General features: G+C 45.3%; 1 protein-coding gene across 1 annotated transcript in view; it reads right to left on the bottom strand.

Moving 5' to 3' along the window:
• Nucleotides 1-15,992, bottom strand: part of LOC137535357 (zinc finger protein 850-like) — a 144,644-nt gene extending 128,652 nt beyond the window's left edge. Inside the window, exons 1-2 of the mRNA XM_068257185.1 lie at nucleotides 15,934-15,992; nucleotides 2,890-3,972 (exon numbers count right to left, since the gene is read on the bottom strand). Coding sequence (XP_068113286.1) covers nucleotides 2,890-3,916 — 1,027 coding nt within the window. The 5' untranslated portion in view covers nucleotides 3,917-3,972; nucleotides 15,934-15,992. The remainder of the gene's footprint in view (nucleotides 1-2,889; nucleotides 3,973-15,933) is intronic.
• Nucleotides 15,993-18,437: the final 2,445 nt, after the last annotated feature.

Raw genomic sequence — 18,437 nt, 5'->3', positions numbered from 1 at the left:
CTACTAATGTTCTATTTATTTGCTGTACTACACATAAAATTCATTATATCATATATTTATTTTCATTTCAGATTCCCTTTAACTACCATTGAACCTCAGCACATTCTATTAGTGATTATCCAGTCATTGCAGCAATTGCAGCTAGTGACTTACATTCACCCGCACAAAGGGAAAAGCAATCTGACCTGCATCATCCTGCATAAGATTTACACTAAATGTGCTACGACTACAAACTGCTAAACTACTTTCAAGCACATTTAATGGTTGATGATTATTTCACAGAAGCCTGCAGAGTTTATTAGCAGGTTAAATGCATCATTTTGTTTATACAGTGGTGTGAAAAACTATTTGCCCCCTTCCTGATTTCTTATTCTTTTGCATGTTTGTCACACTTAAATGTTTCTGCTCATCAAAAACCATTAACTATTAGTCAAAGATAACATAATTGAACACAAAATGCAGTTTTAAATGATGTTTTTTATTATTTAGTGAGAAAAAAAACTCAAAACCTACATGGAGCTGTGTGAAAAAGAAATTGCCCCCTGAACCTAATAACTGGTTGGGCCACCCTTAGCAGCAATAACTGCAATCAAGCGTTTGCGATAACTTGCAACGAGTCTTTTACAGCGCTCTGGAGGAATTTTGGCCCACTCGTCTTTGCAGAATTGTTGTAATTCAGCTTTATTTGAAGGGTTTCTAGCATGAACCGCCTTTTTAAAGTGAACCTCCAGACTAAAAATCGACTCAGCAGCACTGGAAAGGCCTGGTGTTTCTTTAACAGTGTCACAGCATCAGAACGTTGTTTCTCTTATTCAAGCCTCATTTTTAGCTGCACAGAAGAAAAGTGCCCGGGCTTTTTTCCCCTGATGCTGTGCAAAGCATGATGGGATTTCTGATGTTGTTGTTCTCGTTCTGCTGTTTTGGTGCAATTTTTTTTTTTTTACATTTTGAATTTGACATTTGAAGCCTAGTGCGTGCAGCTGGGAGGGGTGATCAGGACACAGGACAGTTGGAACTGTGTCTCCTGTGCCTGGTCACCTCCTTTCAACCAAAAAGATGGCTGCCCCCATGACAAAGATGGCAGCCCCCATGAATCACAAACATTTGCCTGTTCTTTTAAAACAGGGTGGGTAAGAGGTTATATTACCTATCTATTCTAATTAACATAACTAATGTAACTTGATGACATTATGTTTGTTTAGGCTGAAGTTCCCCTTTAAGGCCATGCCATAACATCTCAATAGGATTCAGTTCAGGACTTTGACTAGGCCACTCCAAAGTCTTCATTTTGTTTTTCTTCAGCCATTCAGAGGTGGATTTGCTGGTGTGTTTTGGGTCATTGTCCTGCTTCAGCACCCAAGATCACTTCAGCTTGAGTTGACAAACAGATGGCCGGACATTCTCCTTCAGGATTTTTTGGTAGACAGTAGAATTCATGGTTCCATCTATCACAGCAAGCCTTCCAGGTCCTGAAGCAGCAAAACAACCCCAGACCATCACACTACCACCACCATATTTTACTGTTGGTATGATGTTCTTTTGCTGAAATGCTGTGTTACTTCGACGCCAGATGTAACAGGACACGCACCTTCCAAAAAGTTAAACTTTTGTCTCGTCGGTCCATAAGGTATTTTCCCAAAAGTCTTGGTAATCATTAAGATGTTTTTTAGCAAAATTGAGACGAGCCTTTATGTTCTTTTTGCTTAAAAGTGGTTTGCGCCTTGGATATCTGCCATACAGGCGGTTTTTGCCCAGTCTCTTTCTTATGGTGGAGTCGTGAACACTGACCTTAATTGAGGCAAGTGAGGCCTGCAGTTCTTTAGATGTTGTCCTGGGGTCTTTTGTGGCCTCTCGGATGAGTTTTCTCTGTGCTCTTGGGGGTAATATTGGTCGGCCAGCCACTCCTGGGAAGGTTCATCACTGTTCCATGTTTTTGCCATTTGTGGATAATGGCTCTCACTGTGGTTTGCTGGAGTCCCAAAGCTTTAGAAATGGCTTTATAACCTTTACCAGACTGATAGATCTCAATTACAGTACTTTTGTTCTCATTTGTTCCTGAATTTCTTTGTATCTTGGCATGATGTCTAGCTTTTGAGGTGCTTTTGGTCTACTTCTCTGTGTCAGATAGCTCCTATTTAAGTGATTTCTTGATTGAAACAGGTGTGGCAGTAATCAGGCCTGGGGGTGACTACAGAAATTGAACTCAGGTGTGATAAACCACAGTTAAGTTCTTTTTTAACAAGGGGGGCAATCACTTTTTCACACAGGGCCATGTAGATTTGGAGGTTTTTTTTCTCACTAAATAATAAAAACCATCATTTAAAACTGCATTTTGTGTTCAATTATGTCTTCTTTGACTAATAGTTAACGGTTTTTGATGAGCAGAAACATTTAAGTGTGACAAACATGCAAAAGAATAAGAAATCAGGAGGGGGGCAAATAGTTTTTCACACCACTGTAAGTAGATTAATGACATATTTTTGCTTTTTACTATTTGCTATTTTTGCACATCTTTTCAGGACCCTCCCAGTTCATTTTGTCACTGCAGCGAGTGGAGGTGGTCGTGGTCTGATTGAATGCGTGAGTGACTGTAGGTACGTACCGATATATACTATTGTCGATTTATTCATGTATTATTGTTACTGCACATTTTATTTTTATAAATTGCTACATATCAGCGTTTTAGCACTTTTGTGATTAATCCAAGATATTGTTTATCTTTGTAAGAGAGGAGGATACTGTTATTTTCAAATTAGCTGCTGTTAAATTTACTATTTACCGGCACAACTCTGATCCTTGAATTCTAACTCCTAATATGGCCAGTGTGTGAGCAGTGACACAGTCATAATAACCAAACAAGATATTCAACATTTAATATTGACTACTCACCTGTTCTGCCCTCTGAAAATGGGGTTTTCTCTTTATTTGTCTTCATCATGTCACCCGGCTCCATAGACTGCAGATCACTCCTCACATATGTCTCTTCTTCCTCTTCTTTAATTGTCCTCATCATGTCACCTTCCTCCATAGACTGCTGATCATCCTTCACATATGTCATGTCTTCTTCTTCCTTAATAGTCCACATCATGGCTCCCTTCTCCATAGACTGCTGATCACTCCTCACATACGTCTCCTCTTCTTCTTTGATTGTCCTCATCATGTCACCCTCCTCCATAGACTGCTGATCACTCCTCACATACGTCTCTTCTTCTTCTTTTTTGATTGTCCTCATCATGTCACCCTCCTTCATAGACTGCTGATCACTTCTCACATACGTCTCTTCTTCTTCTTCTTTGATTGTCCTCATCATGTCACCCTCCTTCGTAGACTTCTGATCACTCCTCACATATGTCTCTTCTTCTTCCTCTTTAATTGTCCTCATCATGTCACCCTCCTCCATAGACTGTTGATCACTCCTTACATATGTCTCTTCTTCTTCCTCTTTACTTGTCCTCATCATGTCACCCTCCTCCATAGACTGTTGATCACTCTGCACATATGTCTCTTCTTCTTCCTCCTTAATGGTCCCCATCATGTCTCGCTTCTCCATGGACTGATCACTCCTCACATACGTCTCCTCTTCTTCTTTTTTGATTGTCCTCATCATGTCACCCTCCTTCGTAGACTGCTGATCACTCCTCACATACGTCTCTTCTGCTTCCTCTTTAATTCTCCTCATCATGTCACCCTCCTTCATAGACTGCTGATCACTCCTCACATACGTCTCTTCTTCTTCCTCTTTAATTCTCCTCATCATGTTACCCTCCTCCATAGGCAGCTGATCACTCCTCACATACGTCTCTTCCTTCTCTTTAATTGCCCCCATCATGTCACTCTCCTCCATAGACTGCTGATCACTCCTCACATATGTCTCTTCCTTCTCTTTAATTGCCCCCATCATGTCACTCTCCTCCATAGACTGCTGATCACTCCTCACATACGTCTCTTGTTGTTTGAGCTCAGATCTTAGTTCTAAAAAGGATAAATTAAAGCTGTAAGATATTAGCAGTAATAAACAGAGCACAGGAAAGAACATACTTTGCTAGGGGTTGATAATCCCATAAGCTGTGGTCTCCTGCACATTCAGTACCACAGTCCTCTCTCCCAGTGTGCTTTGCTCATCCTCTGGTGCTTCTCTCCTCCTCTCCATGCACACATTCCTGGGAGGTTACAGCAGTGCCGGCAGCGGTAGATGGATGAGGATGTGAGGAGAGAACAGCTGGAGACAGAGGAAGATAGGAGCCGAGGCCTGCAGCTAATTAGCTATAAATTATCATTACTTATGGCTCTGGCACCTGATGAACTAGGCAGATGGGACTGCAGCTCCGTATCCTGACCATACCTGAGTCCACCTGTCCATCACCTACTAACCCCAAACCCTCCAAGAGCCGTAGCAACAAACCTCCCAGCTGGGACAGTGCCCATACCAGGACCAAAGCAGCAGAGACCACCCAACCCCTCCCCAGCTGCAGCTTCCATCTCCTCTGCCTGTCCTACCAGCCACGCCCCTTGTTACCTGGCTCCACCCCCTAGCTGTGACCCACCAGCCATCATCTTCCTGCAGACTCCAACCTCTCCCACTGCAGGACTACCTAACACCAGTGGCTCCTGACTCCACATTGGCTTCTTCCCATCAGAGATACAATCAATATGGTCATCCGGGGCACTATCTTATGGAAATGGACACAATGGACAGATCCTGCTCCTTCAGAACCTCCCTGAGACCTCCACCGATCTGCAACAACTGGATTGTACAACATATTTTTGGCTGCCGGCATTAGTGACTGTTGCTATGAAGAGCTGCTGGCAAAGCTATCAGGGAAAATGTCCTCCTTCACAGGGAAGAGATACAGGCCTGCCTCCCATAACGGCTGGGATAAACATACAACTCCTGTGACTGCAGTAATAAGCACAGATGATAACAGGTGTATTTAGCTGCATGATTTATAGCATAAGAAGTAATAGAAATCCAGAGATAAGGTAATACAGAGAGTGTGCATACGTGTGAGGCACCAGCTGGAGGTGGTAGCTGCTCCACAAGGATCTTATGGGCTCAGTATTCCATGGCATACAAGATCAGCCAGTCACAGCTCCACTCCGCACTATTCACAGATTATATTCCTCTCTATGGGCTCGATTCACAAAGCGGTGATAACTCAGTTATCACGCCTAAAAGACTTTAGGCGTGATAACCTTTGCACCAGCAAAGTTATCACCGCTTTGTGCTCTAACTCGCGCGAATTTTCCGTGCGTACGTGCGCGCGCAAAGTCCCATAGGGCTTAATAGGAGCTTCGCGCGAAGCGCGGTTGCGCGCGCAAGACCGCGGAAAATTCGCGCGAGTTTCTTCTTATCATGCCTAAACTGAGTTTAGGCGTGATAAGGGGCTTTTCACTCGCGTGCAAACACTTTGCACCGCTTTGTGAATCAAGCCCTATGTCTCCATCCCTGAGGGGCAATAGCCTAACCTAATCCGCCATACAGATACTTTGTATCATTCTCAGGAATAAAGGCCTACTACTCTAAAGTAAAATTCTACTACTCTCTTCAAAGCGTACATATAAAAGCAACACATGTTAAAATGGGTGCAATGTAATATATTCTACTATAGCCTTATCTTTTCCCTGTTCTCACACTAACCTTCCCCCATCTATGCCTAACACTAACTCCACCCCCACCAAACACTAAGCTCCCCTCTACTGATGCCTAACACCAACCTCCCCACCTACATTTAACACTAACCCCCACTACCTTCACCTAACACTAACCTCCTCCTACCTTCACCTAACACCAACCTCCCCCTACCAACACCTAACACTAACCTCCTCCTACCTACACCTAGCACTAACCTCCTCCTACCTACACCGAACACCAACCTCCCCCTACCAACACCTGACACTAACCTCCTCCTACCTACACCTAACACTAACCTCCTCCTACCTTCACCTAACACCAACCTCCCCCTACCAACACCTAACACCAACCTCCCCCTACCAACACCTAACACTAATCTCCTCCTACCTACACCTAACACTAACCTCCTCCTACCTACACCTAACACTAACCTCCCCCTACCTACACCTAACACTAACCCCCCCTACCTACACCTAACACTAACCTCCTCCTACCTACCCCTAACACTAACTTCCTCCTACCTACACCTAACACTAACCTCCCCCTACCAACACCTAAAACTAACCTCCTCCTATCAACACCTAATACAAACCTCCCACCCCTAACACCGAACACTAACCTCCTCCTACCAACACCTAACACTAACCTACCCCCACCTACACCTAACACTAACCTCCCCCTACCTAAGTCAAAAATTAACCTTCCCTTACCTACACCTAACACTAACCCTCCCCCTACATATACCTAACACTAATCTCCCCTTACCTAAACCTAACACTAACCTCCCCCTACTTATACCTAACACTAACCTCCCCTTACCTACACCTATCACTAACCTCCCTCTACCCACACCTAACACTAACTTCACCCTATCCACACCTAACACTAACCTCCCTCTACCTACACCTAACACTAACCTCCCTCTACCTACACCTAACACTAACCTCCCCCTAACGTCTAACACTATCCTCCCTCTACTTACACCTAACACTAACCTCCCCCTACCTACACCTAACACTAACCTTTCCCCTACCTACACCTAACACTAACCTCCCCCTACCTACACCTAATACTAACCTCCCTCTACCTACACCTAACACTAACCTGCCCCTACCTACACCTAACACTAACCTCCCCCTAAAGTCTAACACTAACCTCCCCCCACCTACACCTAACACTAACCTTCCTCTACCTACACCTAACACTAACCTCCCTCTAACGTCTAACACTAACCTCCCCCCACCTACACCTAACACTAACCTTCCCCTACCTACACCTAACACTAACCTCCCTCTACCTACACCTAACACTAACCTCCCCCTAACGTCTAACACTAACCTCCCCCCATCTACACCTAACACTAACCTTCCCCTACCTACACCTAACACTAACCTTCCCCTACCTACACCTAACACTAACCTCCCTCTACCTACACCTAACACTAACCTCCCCCTAACGTCTAACACTAACCTCCCCCCACCTACACCTAACACTAACCTTCCCCTACCTACACCTAACACTAACCTCCCCCCACCTACACCTAACACTAACCTTCCCCTACCTACACCTAACACTAACCTTTCCCCTACCTACACCTAACACTAACTTACCCCTAACTCTAACACTAACCCCCCTATAGGCGCTACAATAGCCGCTAATTGTATAAGGGTTTATGGTAGCAGACAATATGCCAGGAGCATACTGCACCTAAATTATTTTGCCCTACAAGAGGAATTGTTAGCCACAAAATCAAATTCCATTTACCCACTGCTCTATATTTATTATGAAGTCTAAATGCAGTCTGCCTCCCAAGCATTCCACTGTAATCATAAATGTTTCTACTGTAATGAACCTTATCTTAGTCATCCTGGCTCTATATGGTACATTGCCGGTAAGAGGGAAGCTTTTCATCTCCCCTCCCACATTCCTGCTCCTCACTGATTGGCTGAGGGCAGCTGCTGAAATCTGATCTATGCTGTGCTCAGATGTGTTTACAAAGCATGCTAGATATGAAAGCATACTAGACAGGCTGCCTGTCACTTGACAGACAGCCAATCAAAGTGCAGAGATCATGTTCTATAAAGCCACTGGACCCGACCCGTAAAGGAAGCCAGGGTAAGTAACCAGCGCATGCTACGCAGCACTACCACGCGTAGTGTGCGCACAACTCGCGCTGCTCACATTAAGCAGCGCAGCTTATTAAGTCAACCCCATGGTGATGAAGCTGGAAGGGTGGTCCCATTAGCCAATTTCAGTATCTGGAAGACTTAAAGAGAAAGCGTAACCAAGAATTAAACTTCATCCCAATAAGTAGCTGATACCCCCTTTCCCATGATAAATCTTTTCTTTTCTCAAACGGATCATCGGGGGGTCTGTTTGGCTAATATTGTGGTTAAACCCCTGCCACAGTGTGATGTCAGGACTATGGTCCTGGCAGTTTCCTGTCTGTGAACCTCATTGCATTGTGAGAAATAACAGCTGTTTACATCTGTTTCCAACTGCTAAAAAAGCAAGCAGCATCTTCATCCACTGACATCACCTGCCAGCAGTAAAAATGTCACCATGTGATAAATGTCAGAATGTAAATCAAGGAGAGGAAAGATTTTACAATGGGCAAACACTGACTAAATCATTTATACATAATTATTGTAAAAATGAAGCCCTTTTATTTATTACATTATTTTCACTGGAATTGCTCTTTAAGGTGCCCATACATAAGATGATGTATAGGCAAATCGATCAACAGACAGACCTCTTTCTGATCAAATCTGACCAGAGAGAAATCTGTTGGCCGATACCTGATCGCTGTCCGCCGGCGCTGTCCCCCAACGTAAAATGTGACGCATGCGTGAATACTTTACCTGGCGGGGTCTGCCGCTGGCACCACCACCAACAGGTAAAGTTTTTGTGCACAGAGCACCAGGGGGTACATTTTACACTAAAGGGGGACAGCACCGGTGGGTTATGTCACATTCGTTGCTCGTCCCGATATTGCACGCTGTTACCACCACGCACACGATCGAGCATGTCGGCCCTACATCTTGCATCATTTCCGATCCGTACACGCGACCAATTCAAGCCAAAATTAGTCGCTACATCCATCGGTCATGCTATTGGTGGCACCAATTATCATCCAATTCGATTATAATTATCAAACCAGATGGTCGATCGGCCGCCAAGTCGCCTGATGTATGGCCAGCCAGCTTTAGACACACATCCAGTTTAGATTAAAGGGACTCCGAGCACCTCTCATGGGCATGCCTTTAAGACTCCGACCAGTACTGAAAAGTACTTAAAGAGACTTTGAAGTCTCTAAAAAAAACGTCTTTTTATTTCATAAATATGTTTAATATGTTATCCCTACCTAAACCGCGGCATTCCTGCCGCTCTAAACTATCTATCAAAAATGTGTGAGGATCTCGGCCCTCGTAGGACCGGTTTGACATACCTGATCTAAATCCCACCAAACTCCCCGGGGGGCAATCCGGGCAGCGATTCCTAGTGAGGCAGGGCTATGAGCTGCAGCTCTGCCTCACACACGTCTGTCAGCCCGGATCGCCGCCTCTCCCCCGCCCCTCTCAGTCTTCCTTCACTGAGAGGGGCGGGGGAGAGGCGGAGATCCGTCGCTGACAGACGTGTGTGAGGCAGAGCTGCGGCTCATAGCTCTGCCTCACACGGAAGACTAGAGGGCAGCAAAATTCACGACCAAGAAAGTCATGGATTTTGCGGGGGAGAGGTAGGGGGAGTTTGGGGGGATTTAGATAGTTTAGAGCGGCGGGAGTGCTGCGGTTTAGGTAGGGATAACATATTAAACATAATACGTTTTTTAGAGACTTCAAAGTCTCTTTAAAGATGTATACAATTCTGTAGCTTGTGCTCTCCTCTTTCATTTGATGCCTGAATCGCCGTTCTACACCAAATAGTTTTGCGTTCGATTTCAATTTAAAAATCACGGCTGCCATCTTGGCTATGTTATAACTTCCGGGTCACCCCTGTCTTCTCTATTAGAGAAGTGCATCACTGAATGAAGGAGGAAGAGGAAGTGACACGCATGGCCATTGCAAGAGGCTCCTCCAGAGCGGTCATAGCACGACTTTGTTGGAAGTCGTCTGTCTTAAAGGCATGCCCATGAGAGGTGCTAGGAGTTCCTTTAACTAATTTTACCACCTCCATAGCCTTAATTCTCAATGAGTTACCGCATTCGGTAACCAAAAGTCGGAAAATTATCAACTGTAGCCGGACCAAGTTCACATCCACAATGTTTTCCACCTAAAATTACCGTTTGTGGAAAAAAAGTGATAAAAGGGCAGCAACATGTCAATAAAAGTGCATAAATAAATATAGTTATTTTACGCACTTATTCTGCATTTTTAGCAAACGTTAACTTGTTACACTATTGCCGCCATGCTACTGCACTATTTTATTGAACTTTACTTGCACTAGTTTACATTTTTGTGAATATGGAAAAAAAAGTCAGTAATTTAGGAGACATAAATTTGATTACCGCACATGGTATTGTGAATTGAGGCCCATGTAGTATGAGGCCAAACAAATTTTGAATTCAATAAACAGATTGTGTAGGCAAGCTCTCATACCACACAGGAGTTGTAAGACTGGCCAATAACAACTGGATGTGTGTACACACCCTTACACTTCATACAGTTAGATCCTTACACCCTCCCCTTTACCTAGTTACAGTGGCTTGCAAAAGTATTCGGCTCCCTTGAAGTTTTTCACATTTTGTCACATTACTGCCACAAACATGATTCAATTTTATTGGGATTCCACGTGAAAGACCAATACAAAGTGGTGTACATGTGAGAAGTGGATCGAAAATCATACATGATTCCAAACATTTTTTACATATAAATAACTGCAGAGTGGGGTGTGCGTAATTATTCAGCCCCCTTTGGTCTGAGTGCAGTCAGTTGCCCATAGGCATTGCCTGATGAGTGCTAATGACTAAATAGAGTGCACCAGTGTGTAATCTAATGTCAGTACAAATACAGCTGCTCTGTGACGGCCTCAGAGGTTGTCTAAGAGAACATTGGGAGCAACAACACCATGAAGTCCAAAGAACACACAAGACAGGTCAGGGATAAAGTTATTGAGAAATTTAAAGCAGGCTTAGGCTACAAAAAGATTTCCAAAGCCTTCAACATCCCACAGAGCACTGTTCAAATGATCATTCAGAAATTGAAGGAGTATGGCACAACTGTAAACCTACCAAGACAATGCCATCCACCTAAACTCACAGGCCGAACAAGGAGAGCGCTGATCAGAAATGCAGTCAAGAGGCCCATGGTGACTCTGGACAAGCTGCAGAGATCTACAGTTCAGGTGGGAGACTCTGTCCATAGGACAACTATTAGTCATGCACTGTACAAAGTTGGCCTTTATGGAAGAGTGGCATGAAGAAAGGCATTGTTAACAGAAAAGCATAAGAAGTCCCATTTGCAGTTTGTCACAAGCCATGTGGGGTACACAGCAAACATGTGGAAGAAGGTGCTCTGGTCAGATGAGACCAAAATGGAACCTTTTGGCCAAAATGCAAAACGCTATGTGTGGCGGAAAACTTTCACTGCACATCACTCTGAACACACCATCCCCACTGTCAAATATGGTGGTGGCAGCATCATGCTCTGGGGGTGCTTCTCTTCAGCAGGGACAGGGAAGCTGGTCAAGAGTTGATGGGAAGATGGATGGAGCCAAATACAGGGCAATCTTGGAAGAAAATCTCTTGGAGTCTGCAAAAGACTTGAGACTGGGGCGGAGGTTCACCTTCCAGCAGGACAACAACCCTGAACATGAAGCCAGGGCAACAATGGAATGGTTTAAAACAAAACATATCCATGTGTTAGAATGGACCAGTCAAAGTCCAGATCTAAATCCAGTCGAGAATCTGTGGCAAGATCTGAAAACCGCTATTGACAAACGTGGGCCATCTAATCTGACTGAGCTGGAGCTGTTTTGCAAAGAAGAATGGGCAAGGATTTCAGTCTTTAGATGTGCAAAGCTGGTAGAGACATACCCTAAAAGACTGGCTTCTGTAATTGCAGCAAAAGGTGGTTCTACAAAGTATTGATTCAGGGGGCTGAATAATTATGCACACCCCACTTTGTAGTTATTTATTTGTAAAAAATGTTTGGAATCATGTATAATTTTCGTTCCACTTCTCACATGTACACCACTTTGTATTGGTCTTTCACATGGAATTCCAAAAAAAATTGATTCATGTTTGTGGCAGTAATGTGACAAAATGTGGGAAACTTCAAGGGGGCGGAATACTTTTGCAAGCCACTGTAAGTCCTCTCCCATTATCAAAAAACATAAGCACATTAATCACATCTCAAACCCCTGAGCTGTTAAGGAGGGGGAACAGAGAGATGACAACTACCCAAGACCTCAGGAGGGCACTGCATTACCAGGGGGCCCCATACTGTGGAGGACATATGGCTACACTGTTGGTAATATGATCATGCTAGGGGCAGAAGGGGCTATACAGGGGAAATGCCAGCATTGGAAGGACATGGCTATATTCCATATACATCTTCTCTTGTCTCTGTGATGTGACTGAATTATTACGAGGAAGGTGAGATGCCTGCACTGGAGGGACATGGCTATATTCCATATACCTCTTCTCGTCTCTATGATGTGAATTATTACTAGGAAGGTGAGATGCCAGCACTGGGGGGACATGGCTATATTCCATATACATCTTCTCTTGTCTCTGTGATGTGACTGAGTTATTACTAGGAAGGCGAGATGCCGGCATTGGGGGCACATGGCTATATTCCATAGACATCTTCTATTGTCTCTGTAATGTGACTGAATTATTACTAGGAAGGTGAGATGCCAGCACTGGAAGGACATGGCTATATTCCATATACATCTTCTCTTGTCTCTGTGATGTGACTGAATTATTACTAGGAAGGTGAGATGCCAGCACTGGAGGGACATGGCTATATTCCATATACATCTTCTCTTGTCTCTGTGATGTGACTGAATTATTACTAGGAAGGTGGGATGCCAGCACTGGAGGGACATGGCTATATTCCATATACATCTTCTCTTGTCTCTGTGATGTGACTGAATTATTACTAGGAAGGTGAGATGCCGGCACTGGGGGAACATGGCTATATTCCATATACATCTTCTCTTGTCTCTGTGATGTGACTGAATTACTACTAGGAAGGTGAGATACCAGCACTGCAGGGCCATGGCTATATTCCATATACATCTTCTCTTGTCTCTGTGATGTGAATTATTACTAGGAAGGTGAGATGCCAGCACTGGAGGGACATGGCTATATTCCATATACATCTTCTCTTGTCTCTGTGATGTGACTGAATTATTACTAGGAAGGTGAGATGCCAGTACTGGAGGGACATGGCCATATTCCATATACATCTTCTCATGTCTCTGTGATGTGACTGAATTATTACTAGGAAGGTGAGATGCCAGCACTGGAGGGACATGGGTATATTCCATATACATCTTCTCTTGCCTCTGTGATGTGAATTATTACTAGGAAGGTGAGATGCCGGAACTGGAGGGACATGGTTATATTCCATATACATCTTCTCTTGTCTCTGTGATGTGACTGAATTATTACTAGTAAGGTGAGATGCCAGCACTGGAGGGACATGGCTATATTCCATATACATCTTCTCATGTCTCTGTGATGTGACTGAATTATTACTAGGAAGGTGAGATGCCGGAACTGGAGGGACATGGGTATATTCCATATACATCTTCTCTTGCCTCTGTGATGTGAATTATTACTAGGAAGGTGAGATGCCGGAACTGGAGGGACATGGTTATATTCCATATACATCTTCTCTTGCCTCTGTGATGTGAATTATTACTAGGAAGGTGAGATGCCAGCACTGGAGGGACATGGGTATATTCCATATACATCTTCTCTTGCCTCTGTGATGTGAATTATTACTAGGAAGGTGAGATGCCGGAACTGGAGGGACATGGTTATATTCCATATACATCTTCTCTTGTCTCTGTGATGTGACTGAATTATTACTAGTAAGGTGAGATGCCAGCACTGGAGGGACATGGCTATATTCCATATACATCTTCTCATGTCTCTGTGATGTGACTGAATTATTACTAGGAAGGTGAGATGCCAGCACTGGAGGGACATGGGTATATTCCATATACATCTTCTCTTGCCTCTGTGATGTGAATTATTACTAGGAAGGTGAGATGTCGGAACTGGAGGGACATGGTTATATTCCATATACATCTTCTCTTGTCTCTGTGATGTGACTGAATTATTACTAGTAAGGTGAGATGCCAGCACTGGAGGGACATGGCCATATTCCATATACATCTTCTCATGTCTCTGTGATGTGACTGAATTATTACTAGGAAGGTGAGATGCCGGAACTGGAGGGACATGGCTATATTCCATATACATCTTCTCTTGTCTCTGTGATGTGACTGAATTTTTATTAGGAAGGTGAGATGTCGGCACTGGAAGGAGATGTCTATATTACATTTACATCTTCTCTTGTCTCTGTGATGTGAATTATTACTAGGAAGGTGAGATGCCGGCACTGGAGGGACATGGCTATATTCCATATACATCTTCTCTTGTCTCTATGATGTGAATTATTACTAGGAAGGTAAGATGCCGGCACTGGAGGGACATGGCTATATTCCATATACATCTTCTCTTGTCTCTGTGATGTGAATTATTACTAGGAAGGTGAGATGCCGGCACTGGAGGGACATGGCTATATTCCATATACATCTTCTCTTGTCTCTGTGATGTGACTGAATTATTACTAGGAAGGTGAGATGCCGGCACTGGAGGGACATGGCTATATTCCATATACATCTTCTCTTGTCTCTGTGATGTGAATTATTACTAGGAAGGTGAGATGCCGGCACTGGGGGGACATGGCTATATTCCATATACATATTCTCTTGTCTCTGTGATGTGACTGAATTATTTCTAGGAAGGTGAGATGCCAGCACTGGAGGGACATGGCTATATTCCATATACATCTTCTCTTGTCTCTGTGATGTGACTGAATTATTACTAGGAAGGTGAGATGCCGGCACTGGAGGGACATGGCTATATTCCATATACATCTTCTCTTGTCTCTGTGATGTGACTGAATTATTACTAGGAAGGTGAGATGCCGGCACTGGAGGGACATAGCTATATTCCACATGTGTTGAACTCCAGGCCTGGAGGGCCAGATCCATGCCCGTGTTTAGGATGGTCTGAGAAAGAAAGGAATGCGTTCTACCTGATGGACCGCACCTTTCCTGATTCAGACCCATCAATTAATTTGAGCTGTATCAAAAATGTGTGAGGATCTCGGCCCTCGTAGGACCGGTTTGACATACCTGCTATATTCCATATACATCTTCTCCTCTCTCTGCGATGTGAATTATACTAGGAAGGTGAGATGCCAGCCATAATCTATGGCACATGTAGGAGGACCACTAGAAAACTGCCAAACAAGTCACAGCAGTTATAGAAATTACCCAGCAAAAACTCATTGGACTGCGTAAGGGTGGGTAAGGTGCTATAGCCCCGTCGCCCATGAGGCAGGGTGAGGTAGGTTTCTCAGGCGGCAAAAGTGAAGGGGGAAGCACTGCCAAGCTGGAGGGGGTAGCAGCCAGGGGAAGGGGGGTCAGGCCCCCCCCCTCACCTGGGGCTCCCCCGTTCATGCTCCCCCTCTAGCTAATTGCGCAGCATTTATGTCAGGCAGCGAACGGGGAAAGCAATGACTCTCCTGCTTGCATTCCACCACTCGCGTCACTTCCTGCAATGTTGCCCACTGTACTTCCACAGTAGGAAGTGACGCGAGCAGTGAAACATAAGCAGGCGAGTCATTGCTTTCCCTGAACGCTGCCTGATAGAAATGCTGTGCAATTATTTAGTGCTGCGTAATATGTTGGCACTTTATAAATGCAATAAATAAATAAATAAGCTAGAGGGGGAGCCCCAGGTGAAGGGGTATGATCCCCCTCCCCACCGCTGTGCCTGTTGCTCCCCCTTCCTGGCTGCTATCCCCTCCAGGCTACCTATACTGAGGGGGGGGGGGTGGAATCAGCATCCTCACAAATTTGCTGCCCTGAGGGGCTACAATGAACAAAAAAGCCCTTCTATTTTTCATAGCAGCTATATAAAAGTCCCTTGTATGGCAATTACTCCAAGGGGGGATGATCAGGATAGTAACAGGTGTACTATGACCTCCTCTGAAACAAAGTATGGCCACCCCGACTCTGCTCTGCCCGATATATAACAACCACCACCACATAATTACCTTTTCCACCAACGTCTCCTCTCCACCTCCTGCGACTTCTCCTCCTACAGTTTCATCACTTCCTATCTTTGGCTTCATTTCCTTTTTGTGAGTTTCACCTGAAAGTGAGTAATTCTCCATCTTGTGGTGAATAGGCTAACTGCAGCCTTTGATTGTAGAACTGCATTCATTAATTATTATAATTATTTTAAATCCCCAGATAATTGCAGGACAAACTTGAGCAAATTGATGGCAGCCACAGGACTCTGCTCCCCTCCCCCCTCCCCAGATAATTGCAGGACAAGCTTGAGCAAGTTGATGGCAGCCACAGGACTCTGCTCCCCTCCCCCCCCCCCCCCTCCCCAGATAATTGCAGGACAAGCTTGAGCAAGTTGATGGCAGCCACAGGCAGTGGCGTAGCTAAGGAGCTGTGGGTCCGGTGCAAGTTTGACAATGGGGCCCCCCAAAGCATTCTATACATAACAATTGATACGGCGCACCAAAACCGGCCAATGGCAACTACAGTGTCAGAGGTGCAAGAAAAGCATGGGAAACAGTTTCTTAAGGATTACCAGTATTCAAAGTATCTATAGAAGTCATTATTATGGGCACAGGACCAATAGAGAGCTAATACTGTAGTTGGGGGAGGGCCCTTCGGGGCCCCTCTGGCCCAAGGGCCCAGATGCGGTCACTACCTCTGCAACCCCTATTGCTACGCCCCTGGCCACAGGACTCTAACCCCCAGCCCCCCCCCCCCCCCCCCGATTTCCCCTACCTACATAGCTCCCAAATGTCCCTCTTTTGGAGGGACAGTCCCTCTTTGGGTCCCTGTCCCTCTTTCATCCTAATTTGTCCCTCTTTCAGGACAGATGTACAGATCTATGTAAATAAATGTATTTTTCTATTTAAAAATGTGTTTAACTGACTTTATTCCCATCCTTTACACTGATTTTTTTTATATTTTAAAGTGTTACTGTAATATGAAGGAAAATGACCAGGACAGAGAGGACCAATGTGGTTTGAATTTGGTTATAATATAATTGGTATGCGTGACTAGGTGTGTGCCGGGGGTGTGGTTGGGGGTTTGGAAGGGGTGCAGCAAAAGTGTCACTCTTTCTTATCTCTATAAGTTGTAGATATGGAACTACCCTCTTTTGGTCTCCCCCATCAGTGTGCTGTTGTGCAGACCCCAGGCACTCCAGACTTCAGCACCCCAAATCCTGAGACTCACCACATTTGTAAATCCAGCTGATCGCCCATGTGACTCTGGCCACAAGGGAACAAGGTCCTTGGATCCATCTGCTGCTCCCCCGGAACTGACCACCACCTCTGTAGCCTACCCCGCTGCCTTGCTCATAGCTTCCAACTATCCGTTTTTTTAAGAGGGACAGTCCTCTTTTGGAACCACATCTCCTTCATGTTTCCCTCTTTCAGGGCTGATGTACAGATTTATCATAATTATTTATTTCACCAAGTACAAACAGGGGGTTGCACCTGGAATTGGTTTCCGCCCATACAGGTTCTAGAAGGATGAGGGGATAATGTCAGAAAGCCAAGAGCCGAGGCTGCCATACTATGGTGCCGCCAGTCACACTTGGCAATCATCTGTCATTCCTAAGGATACATGGAGGGAGGAGCCTGACCCACCGCGCTACCGTCGAACGAAACCGGGGGGCACCGGTCCTCCCGAGAGCTGGCCTGACCCACCGCACTACCACCGTCCGCCACCGGGGGGCGTCGGTCCTCCCGAGAGCCGCCCGCCACTGGGGGGTGCCGGTCCTCCCGAGAGCCGGCCTGACCCCCTGCACTACCGCCGCCCGCCACTGGGGGGTGCCGGTCCTCCAGAGAGCCGGCCTGACCCCCCGCGCTACCGCCACACACCACCAGGGGGTGCCGGGCTGCCCCACGCTAACGTCGCCCGCCACCGGAGGGCGTCAGTCCTCCTAAGAGCCCCGGCGCCCCCAGATGGCGGGCGGCGGTAGCGTGTGGGGCAGGCTAGCTCTCGGGAGGACTGGTGCCCCTTGGTGGTGGGCGGGGCAGGCGAGGTGGATGACACTATCCGAACCCGAATATCAGGTATCCAATCATCTCTAATATCGAGAATCACATAATTACCTTTTCCATCTCCTCTTCACTTCCTGCAATTTCTCCTACTGCTGTATGTGTGTTACATCACTTCCTGTCTATGTGATCGCCGTCTTGTGGTGAATAGACTCTGTTTGTGGAATTACCTGCACTCAGCCTTTAATAATAATAATAATATTAATAGCTGATGGTCCAGGTCCGGGTATGTATTTGGCTGTGTTGGCTCCGCCCACTTTTTCTAACCCAAACACACAACAACTCAATTACTCAATGACCTAGTTTGTGTCCTTTGCGGTCTTTAGCATCAATAATTGTAATGCATTGAAATTAAACAAATCTGATTGGCTGTGGCTCCACCCCCTTTTCTGAATTTTAAACCCAGTCACCCAATGACCAGTTGTACCAAGTTTGAGGCTTGTACCATTAACAGTGCAAGAATG

This window comes from Hyperolius riggenbachi, chromosome 10, assembly GCF_040937935.1.
Source record: "Hyperolius riggenbachi isolate aHypRig1 chromosome 10, aHypRig1.pri, whole genome shotgun sequence".
Taxonomy (NCBI): Eukaryota; Metazoa; Chordata; class Amphibia; order Anura; family Hyperoliidae; genus Hyperolius; species Hyperolius riggenbachi.
The sequence above is the reverse complement of the archived record's forward strand: the minus strand, read 5'-3'. Positions and strand labels throughout refer to the sequence as shown.